At 40.8% G+C, this 10,414-nt stretch overlaps 1 protein-coding gene and 1 pseudogene across 2 annotated transcripts; both read right to left on the bottom strand.

Annotated features, from left to right (window-relative positions):
• Positions 1–4,558: 4,558 nt before the first annotated feature.
• LOC120106231 (protein IQ-DOMAIN 1-like) lies at positions 4,559–6,910 on the bottom strand. Of its 2 annotated transcripts, none has more exons than XM_039119174.1 (5): positions 6,628–6,910; positions 6,219–6,506; positions 5,863–6,123; positions 5,639–5,779; positions 4,559–5,549 (listed from the first exon to the last, which is right to left on the bottom strand). In XM_039119174.1, exons 1-5 carry the CDS (start codon positions 6,838–6,840, stop codon positions 4,791–4,793), a joined length of 1,662 nt encoding a protein of 553 aa, XP_038975102.1. In that variant the 5' UTR covers positions 6,841–6,910; the 3' UTR covers positions 4,559–4,790. The 2 variants fall into 2 exon arrangements, with proteins under 2 accessions (XP_038975102.1, XP_038975103.1); XM_039119175.1 differs by having other exon boundaries at positions 5,639–5,776.
• Positions 6,911–8,535: 1,625 nt separating this feature from the next.
• Positions 8,536–8,933, bottom strand: LOC103713761 (annotated as a pseudogene).
• Positions 8,934–10,414: the final 1,481 nt, after the last annotated feature.

Genomic DNA, 10,414 nt, shown 5'->3' with positions numbered 1-10,414 from the left:
CCGAGTCGACTCCGAGGCAGTTCAACTCCAAACATAGAAGATCAGTTTTCGGGCTCTGAGAGCCGAGTCGACTCCAAGAGGATCCGAGTCGACTCGAGAAAGAAATGTAGAAAAAACAGATCTCTGGAACTCTGAGAACGAGTCGTCTCCGGAGGGCCGAGTCATCTCCGGACATTGGTGAGTCGACTCCAAGTTTGGCCGAGTCGACTCCAGAACGGTCAGCACTTTATTTCAAATTTTGAACAGTGGGCGAGTCGTCTCCCGTAAAGCATGAGTTGACTCCAGCAACAGCCGAGTCGACTCCATATCGAGCGAGTCGACTCCGATCCCAACGGACACTATGTCAGGAGTTGCAGACTGTACAGAACGGCTCTAAACATGTGTCTAACGGCTATTTTTCGATGGGGATTGCTTAAATAGCCAGAGTAAACAGTAATAGACAAAAAGAGAGAGACTCCATTCAAAGCAAAAGAGATTTCCACCTACCAAAGCTTCTCAAGAGTTAATACAAGAGAAAGAAGGAAGAAGTGCATTGAAGTCCATCCTCCAAACGTCTTCCTCGCATTCAAGGCTCTCCTCTGACATCAGATCATCAGTGCATTCAAAGAGGAGACTCAGAGTTCGAGAAGCCCCTTCTTCCTCTTCCAAAATTTGTTTGAGGGCTTCTAACTCTACATTATTTATATTGTTCATATTTGCTTTTTAAGAAGCTTTTTCTGTACTCTTTACAAACTGTTTTCTTATTACTTGATTCAATCAAGGGATTGAATCAAGGTTGTTGAGGTTTGTTGGTGAGCCGAAGTTAAAACCAACGGTGTAAGGGTTCGATTGTGATCCCGAAAAAACAATCGGGTGGTTCTAGTCAGTGAGCTTGTGAAAACGACCGAGTTTGTTGTGATCTCGTAAAATAATAAGTTGGGTTGTGAGCTTGTAAAACAACCGGCTATAATCCGTGGGATTATAGTGAACTCCCAAGTGAAGCTTGGGGAGTGGACGTAGGAGCAAGGGTTAGCTCCGAACCACTATAAAATCTCTTGTGTTTGTGATTGTTTCATTGTCTCTTCCATTCCCTTCATTCACTGCATAAAGTAAACTAATTAATCCACTTGCAATAAGGTTTAATTAGTTACTCATTAAGTTTTTTATTTGCAATAATTACCTAAAACCCAATTCACCCCCCCTCTTGGGTTGTCTTTTTGGGCAACAAGTGAAATTTAGTCTGTTGAAGAGTCGACCCCAGAAAATAATGCGTCAACCCCAGTAATTTGACGAATCGACTCCTGAATTGCAAGAGGCGACTCCACAAGTGCCTCAGAAGAAAGATAGAGCACGACACAGACGAAACCGAGCTCAAAACGACTCCTAAAGATCACAAGTCGACTCTTGAAAATTCTGAGTCGACCCCAAAATATCGCGAGTCGACTCATTTGTGCCTAACAACAGTAACGACTAGTTTTTCTGTAAATTAGAATGTCTGTTCCTCTCTTAACAACTTTATTAACTATCTAACAACTAGAAAAGTATTCCAACTATCTTCAAAGAATATAAATGCATGAAAATACTAGAAAAAAAGAAGATCTCACGCACTATAAAGAAAAATCCACTAAGAGCAAGAAAGAGAAAAAAAAGAGAGCTTCTAAAAGAAAATCATTTAAGAGCATTCAGTGTGAGCTGAACGATCATATATTCAACATCTAAGAAGTTGGGTAAGCTCCTTCAAGAGCAATTATGATCAACCAATAGGGTCAAGCTCCATTCATTATTTTGTATTTGTTATCTTGGAGCTCTATTCATTGTGCTTAAATTCTTTCCAATCTTTACTATAATAAGTTTCATGGATTGAAACTTAGGAGAAAGATCCTTTCCAAACCCATAATTGAATTGTGAAGATTTTGGTTGATTTTTTGAAAAAATCAATTCGGTTAATTTTTGTTGGCACTGAACTACTATATATTTTTGTTATTTGCATTGATTTCTTTACTTGAATTTATCTTTAGCTTAGTTCTCTATCAGTATACTACTAAAATTTATTTTCCCCTATCAAGAGTTATAACACTGCATTGTTAGTAATAGTTTTTGAAAAACTCAATTTATGCTCAGCCCCCTTCTCTTGGGTTGCATAGCTGGGCAGCATCATATACCAGATAGTCTCAATAAACGCATGTTCTTCCTTTTTGCCACACCATATTACTCAAGAGTACTTGGTCAAATAAACTATCTATATATGCTATAACAAGTCAGATAATTAGAGAATTAATATTCACACCTCCATCAATTCAAGTCAAATAATTAGAGATAACAAGTCAAATAAACTATCTATATATATATATATTCACACCTCCATCAATTCTTAAGCAACCAAATTTTAATTTAAAGTTCTTTCAACTAGACTATGATATGTGAAAAATCATAGTTGATAAACCTCACACACCAATAAAGATTATTGATGGTCTCAAGCCTGAAGAAAAATGGGATGCACTGGACAAAAAGAAGGATCGGCTAAATGCTAAGGCCATAAATATTTTATATTGTTCATTAGATGCTAATAAATTCAATTAAATTTCAACTTATTTATCTACTAAAAAAATGTTGGATAGCTTGGAGGTAACTCATGTAGGTACTAACTAGGTTAAGGAATCTAAAATCAATATGCTTATACATAATTATAAATTGCTTAAAATGGAATCCAGGGAGTCTATTTCTTTACTTGTTTTGCAAATATTATTAAAGGTCTTAAATATCTTGGTAAATTATATTCTAATAGTGATCTAGTTAGAAAGATTCTTAGGTTTTTACCGAGAGCATAGAAGGCCAAAGTCGTTGCCATCCAAGAAACAAAGAATCTCAACCTCTTTCCTCTAGAAGAGGGAGCTATCTATCAGGCAGAGCCTTGAAGAAGAGGAATAAAATAAAGAAAAACCATTGCTTTCAAATCAAATGCTCAAGAAGAAGATGAGAGAGAGGTATCTGACATTGCAGAAGAGGATGAGGAGATGGCTCTAATAACGAGAAAATTTAGAAGGTTTATAAGAAAAAAAGGGCAAGAAGGAAGACCTTTGACTAAGAGGAACCGAGCAAAGAGAAAGATAAAGAGCAGCGCAGGTATGCTATGAATATGGAAAATCGGGACATTTTAGAGCAGATTACCCGCTACTGAAGAAGGCTCAGAAAAAGATAAAGAAGAAAGCAATGGCCGCTTTTTGAAGTGATAACGACAAATCAACGCCAGATGATGACAATCAAGAAACAACAAATTTATGTCTTATAGTTTATGAGGATGAGGAAAGTTCATAACTTTCCAATGATTTTACTTTTGATGAACTTCAGGATGCTTTTTATGATTTACTAGATGAACTTAAAAAGCTTAGACAAAAGAATAAAGAGCTAAAACCGAAAAGTTAGAATTTGATGAATGAAAATAAAAATATTTCAAAAGCAAGACAAACTTTACTGCAAGAAAATTAGAACTTAAAAAAGAGATAAACAAGCTAAATTTTTTTGTTGATAAATTTACTTTGAGCTTTGAAAAATAAAGTATAATTCTTGATGGCCAATAAGCTATTTTTAGTAAAGCTAGACTTATATATAATCGACATTTAAAACCAAAATCTTTGAAGAAAATATTTATCAAATCAAATAATCAATCAAATAAAACAACATATTTTAAATATGAAAAAACTGGCGACAAATTCTTTACTTGTAATTATAGAAAAAATATCTTAAATGGTAAAGTTACTATTAAGAAAATTTGGGTTTAAAAGGAACCATAATAGCTAACCTGCAAGGACCCAATAGAGCTTGGGTACCTAAAATGAAAAGTTGATTTCTCTAGGGCAAGTGTGTCTAGCAACCCATACGAACGCACCAATTCTCATAATTCTCTTTTGTAAGGTGAAAAAATTTAAATGAGACAGTAGAATTGACCATCCCTAGGATCAAAAAATTGGAGCTCTCGTACTGGTTTGTTGGAATATAGAAAGAGAGATTTCTCTAAAGAGGAAAGGATGAAAAAGGTGAAATACTTCAAACTTTTTCTGTTCACTTTGGCACTGTACTCTCAACAAAACTATAAAACTTACATAGTATTTATATGACTCCTAGGTATATGTATAACCCAATAACACTTAAATGCATATAGAAAATTCAAATACATGAACTAGCCAAATATATGAATACTTAAATATGTAGGAAACCCAAATTTATGAATTATGAACTCACCCATATATATAATTCACAACTCTCAAGATGATCCTTCACTCATTTATGAACCTCTCAAATAATATTCATTGAATTAAGTTTATTTTCTTAACATATGCATGCTGCCCGGCAGTAAAAGATTACAGCCAAGATGATATCCGGACGATCTCCGTGGCTGCCGCCGAGTTAAAGAATCCTGGTTAACTTGGCGGCATTGAGAATGGGGAAGAATTTTCTTTTGCTGGAAGCCTGACGTGGCATGCAGCGATTGGCCCAATATAAAGTTGATGCGATAGACTGGGTCTATCTAATAGTTTCTCCTAACACCGAGTTTACACCTCATTTCAGGAACATTATTTGGTAAACGTGGCAGCTTCCAAGCATCAAACGGCCTTATAATGGAGTTATTAAAGCCTTTTGATTACAAATAGCTTTTCTCCTGTTTAACACTTCACACTCTTGATCCAATCTCACAGTTAGTCACGAGGCAACCCTGCGCTACTTACATCCAGAAAAAGCAAACACCAAATAAAACTACGAACGAAATGGGATGCCACTCCCAAGACGGACACGCCCTTCTCGCGCTCGTCCGCTCACCGGAGCCACCTCCGTAGATAGGTGGTCGACGTAGGCGAGACCTCGCCGGCGATGCTCTCCGTACAGCACGATGACTGCTCCCCTATCCGTCCATTCGCGCTCTTAAAGCTCGGGCTCCTGAGACTCTGAGGATATCCTCCACGATCGCCACCACCACCGTAAGGCTCCGGCAACGGAAACGAGAGGCGCTTCCTGGCCAAACCACTCCGCTGCTCCCTCTCCGGCGTCATAGGCCTCTGCCTCGTCGCGCTCTGTGACCGCAACCTGGCCTTGGCCGACTCGGTCGCAGCCATGTAATTCGGAACCGCCGGGTGGTGGTGGTGGCGGCGTTGCCCCCCTTCTCCGCTGTAGCGATAGTAACCAGAGCTGGTCGGGGTGTGAACAGAGGCCGAGCTCCTCTCTTCGCTCCCACACCGAGGGCTCGCCGACCGGACCTGAAGAGCCCTACTAGCATTCGAGGGGGAGGGCGTGGCAGGGGAGTGGAGGTGGTGAGGAGACGCCGGTTGTTGATGCCTCCGAGCAGTAGTAGGCGTGGAATAGGAGCGTGCTGTATCGATCTCTAGAGTCTTGATGGGGTCTCTCTCCATGGTGGCTCGTCCTCTACTGGCATTTCTATTATCACATGAAGTCCTCGAAGCCATCCATCGGTCAAGCCACCTTCGTGGCCGCTGCTCTCCTTCCGATACTGCCGAATCCTCTTCCTGTTCTTCTCCAAAGGATAGCCCTGAGGAGGTCTTCCTATCGGACCTCCATGGCTTTTCAAAAAGTAAAACAAGAAACTTTTCTTCAGAAAAGCTGCAAAGAAACAAGGAAAAGTAGAAAAAGAAAAGAAAAGCAAACATACCTGCTGAGAAAAAGCGTACGAGAGAGCTCTTTCTCTTCTCAAAGCGGCCTCCTTCCTGCCCTCCAACATGGACTGGATCTCTTCAATCGTACGGGGATGATCGACCCAGTCATCGGCGCGGCCACTCCCATCCCTGGACTGCTAAAAAGAGAAACACAAGAAATAAGAAGCATAGATTTTGTTAAAAGATTTTGGTCTGTTTGGAGTTAATTACCAGATCCTACCATGGATCGGCGGTCGGCGATGTCGTGGAGGTAGCGGGAGTCCCAAAAAGAGGTGTCGCAGCTGAAGGTGGTGGACTTGTTGCTCCTCCAGCTGGCTCCCTCACGGGCGAGCCTGGCCCGCTGGTCCCTCACCCGCTCCTGCACCCGCACCAGCGCCTGCATGCACCGCAGCGTCGTGTTCGCCTGCCTCCTCACGTTTTGCCCTCTCACCAGCGCTTGCAGTTTCACCAACCCCCTCAACGCCTTCAACGCCCTCCTCGCCTTCACAAAATCCAACCATTTCTCACCACCCGTTCATATCTCCCTTCTCTATTTATACCACAAAGAGAAAAGAATGAACATAGAACATGACGTACGAGATATCCTCGGAAGCCCGCTTGGATGACGATGGCGGCGTAGTGCTCTCTGACAAAGTTGACAGACGGCCTAGTTAGCCGGACCACCTCCGCTGCGGCCTGTGCCGTCGCCACGGCCGCCTCAGACGTGGCCGCCGTGGCCGCCGCCACCTCCATCGCGTGCCTTTGCTCTGCTGTGGTGGATACCACCGATGATGCCGTCAACGACCTCACCTCGGCTTCCTGCTGGGTTTGCTGCTGCTCGTGGGTCGAAGCTTTTCGAAATATCCATCTCCTCTTCTCCCTCTTCTGCCACCAGCACAATAGATACATGGCATAGTAAGAGATAAAGGAAGAGTTGTTTGTGGGGAGAGAGAGAGAGAGAGAGAGAGAGAGAGAGAGAGGTGGGGGGATTGTTTGTGTGAGTGACCTTGTCTTCATCTGGGTCTGGGTCTTCGTGAGGCCTGGAGGGCCTCCTTTCGGAGTCCTTGGAGGGGGATCTGAAGGCTCTTTTGACCGCCGTCAGCCACGAGCTTCCCCCTTTCTTTCCCATGATGAACAAGCCGGCATTTACGCTGTTAACCAATGGTGACACCCAAAAGGAAGAGAGCAAACCCGAATGGACGGGACACAAATCTTTCATCCATTGCTGCCTGGTCTTAATGCGAGGTTTCTTCAGGACAAAGAAGCTGTGGGTGCCGGTGTCTTTTGGCGTTTATGAGGGTAGTGGTAGTATTAGGACTAATTCTAGATTGACTCAAAGCAAAAAGACACACAGTTGCACCCCGTTTCATTGATATACGGGCCCACGAGGGTGAGACTTTAGGTGTGCATGGGGACTTGTAGGGGAACAAGATCTTAAATTATATCTCGAGTACTGGCGGGTGGAGAGTAGAAAGCACCAGAGCATGCGTTTTTTCGCAAGAATTAATTTCAAATTAATGTTCGTGTCCGGGAGGGCTGTGAAAAGTGTGAGAGGACACACGAAAAGCAAAGCAAGCAGCTGTGATTAGATGGGGAGGGAGGGAGGGAAGGGAAAGAGAGAGCAGGGGAGGTGGAGAGAGAGGAATCTCCAGGCCGTTGACAGCAGAGCTCGTAACGCTGCGGTGAGTTGGCCACACGTGCCGGCCCAGAAATTCCAGGTCTTCTCTAAGGATTTGTTGGGGTATGTGATTAGGGAACTAATCTGATGATTTTCAAAAATTATTTATTAAAAAAATTTCATAATATTTTGTTGGTGAAAGAATAATTTGCAGAATGGTATCGAAAAAAATTGCTATGTTTGGTTAAAAATAATCTTATATGAAAATATTTTTAAATTTTCAATAATAATTTTGAATAAATAATTTAGGTAATAATATTTTTTTTTGTCCATTTGTTTGGCCATTTATGGTCCAGTTATATAAACATTGTATATATTAAATATTAAAATATATTTACATGAGTTAATAAATATTTTAAATTATTTATATATATATATATTAGAAAATATATTTATTATTATAATTTTTTTACTATTTTATATATATATAAATATATTAATTATTAAAAAATCCTATGCTAGATTTATTGATAATTAATTAATGTTTATTAATAATTAATATTTCATAGTGAATATCTTAATATATCTATAATATATAAATATAATATAAATAAAAATATATATTAATATAATTAATATCAATTATATAAGTTAATTAATATAATATTAATATAATACGAGTGAGGGCATTTTCGTTAAGAATTTTTAGATTACTTTGACTCGTTAATCCAGCATGAGAAAATAAACACCATCACTATAAAAAAATTGTGCACTGCTGATGCTTTTTGTTGCCTATACCAACGTTTATAAGCGTCGTTAGTTTTATTAGTGATACTTTATAAAACATCGCAAAAGCTTCGATAATGTAAGTGTTGAAAAAAAAATTGCCAACGCATAAAGAAAGTATTGCCGACCCTAGGACCTCAGAGAATGCTTATAAGCATCGGCCTTTAGCGACGCGTATAAGTGTCGATAATTGGCGATACTTATTAGTTGCCCTTTGCCAATGCTTTTATATGTCGGTTAAAAGCAACGTAGTGAGACTTGCCTCCGACGACGCTTATAAGCATCGTCTTAAGTCCTAGGCTTCCGATGATGCTTATAAGCGTCGTCTTAGGTTCTAAGCTTCCGACGATGCTTGTAAGCATTCTATTAGGTCCTAGGGTCGTGCTAGGTCCTCAGCTTCCAACGACGTTTATAAGCATAATCTTAGGTTAGTGTTTAGGTGGAGTTTAGTGGAAGTTAGGGTTAAGAGTGGGTTAGTATGTAGGATTTCGATGATACTAAGGAACGAGATTAGGCCCTCGCGCCACGAATTTGGCAGGAGAGCTGAATGTCCTTGGGAATGATGGTAATGCACTTGGCGTGGATGGCGCAAAGGTTAGTATCATCGAAGAGACGGACGCCATGTGCCTCAGCAGCCTCCTGGAGGGCGGCGAAGGAGAGCTTTGGAAGCGGTGGTCGGTCTTGAAGTCCTGAACTATCTCACGGACGAGGCACTAGAAGGGGAGCTTGTAGATGAGAAACTTCGTGCTCTTCTAGTACTTGCAGATCTCCCATAGTGCCACCGTCTTGGGGTAGAAGCGGTGGGGTTTCTTCATGCCACTGGCGGCTAGGGCTGCCTTCGTCGCTAGCTGCTTGCGGGGGGCCTTGCCCCCAGTGGACTTCCAACTTGTCTGCTTGGTTCTTGCCATCTCAAAAAATGAAAGCTACGATCAGGGTTTTGAATCAGAGGATTGGGATTAGGGCCTAGAGAAGGGGTGCAGAACTTGGAAGTAGGGAAGGGGATATTTGTAGGGGTTGGGGAGGCGGGGGAGAGTCAGAAGGTTCGAAATTTTGAAAATTTTGTGTGTGCGTGTTGATTTTGATAGCGAACGGCGGAGATCTCCTTTCAAAATAGCATGTGGATCGCGATCTGTGGAGCTCTTTTGCTCGGATATAGTGCATCCAACGGTGTGATTTCTGAAAACACCGGTGCGTTGGTCCAAAAAAACAAATGCGGAAAATTTTTCATGGTTGTTGAGTTATGCTTCAAATTTTTTTAATTAGTTTTTATGTTATCAAATGTAGGATACTAGGATTATAGTTTTATCTTCTCAACGTGTGTATTCGTAGCTTCATGTCCTGTTGTTGCGTATCTACTCGTCTTGCTGCATGTTATTTCACAATGACAATAGCACGTAAGGCATTATAGTTAGGGGGACTTGGCCTCCGATGACACTTATAAGTGTCGTCCTAGGTTCTAGGCTTCCGACGACGCTTATAAGTATCGTCTTAAGTTAGTGTTTAGGCGGAATTTAGTGGAAGTTAGAGTTAAGAGTGGGTTAGTGCGAAGGATTCTAACGATTCTTTTAAGCATCGTTTGGATTCTTTTCCTCATTTCCTTCCGACAACGTTTATAAGCGTTGTCTTAAACCAGTCCTTGGCGTCCGACAACGCTTATAAGCATTTTCTTACTATTTGCTTTCGACGATGCTAATTAATGTCGTCTTAGTTTCATCCCTAGCAACGCTATTTAAAAGCGTTGGCAAATTTTGGCGCCGGAGTCAAAATTACCGATGCTTTTACCTAACATCGGCATATATATGTCGTCATTCTTCCTTTTTCCTGTAGTGCATTTTCTGATGGTATTTATTTTACCTTCTCTCTCAAAAAAATTGATAGAAGATTCACCATTTATTTTACCATGTCTCTTATCTATTTTTCGTACCAAATATGATTATCTAATATGAAAGTTATTTTTTTATTTTAGATTACCTCAAAAAAAAACAAACCCTAAGGTGAATGCAGCGGCAACATCGTAATTCATGGATGAACCTCCCCACGTTATGAGGTGAGGAAAAGCCAAATTTTGTGAACCGCCTGGGGACGGAAGCCAATGTGCAAGATTGGGACGATCAATTGCTAGACCTACATTTGGGTCCAGGAGTTTAGACTCGGACATGATTAGACCAGCTCAGAAACTCATGCAGCTTTTTGTGAAATATACTCAAAAACCATGATGGTGTATATGGTTGCTGCAGGAAGAATCTTCGTACCGTCCGAAGTCATGCAGTTCAATTCACGTTAAGCAAACTTAACAACAGGACCTCAGTACTTAATGTCTAGTTCTAGTACATGGTTGGATTGTTTTTAATTTAAGTGCAGTTAGAACTAATTGTATATATAAATAAAT

Source organism: Phoenix dactylifera, unplaced genomic scaffold (assembly GCF_009389715.1).
Source record: "Phoenix dactylifera cultivar Barhee BC4 unplaced genomic scaffold, palm_55x_up_171113_PBpolish2nd_filt_p 000493F, whole genome shotgun sequence".
In the NCBI taxonomy this organism is placed as follows: Eukaryota; Viridiplantae; Streptophyta; class Magnoliopsida; order Arecales; family Arecaceae; genus Phoenix; species Phoenix dactylifera.
The sequence above is the reverse complement of the archived record's forward strand: the minus strand, read 5'-3'. Positions and strand labels throughout refer to the sequence as shown.

What these genes read in the sequence shown, in the direction of transcription:
- LOC120106231 (XM_039119174.1), bottom strand. Translation starts at nt 6,840, where the DNA reads ATGAAAGATTTGTGTCCCGTCCATTCGGGTTTGCTCTCTTCCTTTTGG. An exon ending in CAGACCCAGATGAAGACAAG is followed by an intron (nt 6,507 to 6,627) that starts GTCACTCACACA and finishes TGCTGGTGGCAG; the next exon opens with AAGAGGGAGAAGAGGAGATG. An exon ending in CGTACGCTTTTTCTCAGCAG is followed by an intron (nt 5,550 to 5,638) that starts GTATGTTTGCTT and finishes CTTTTTGAAAAG; the next exon opens with CCATGGAGGTCCGATAGGAA.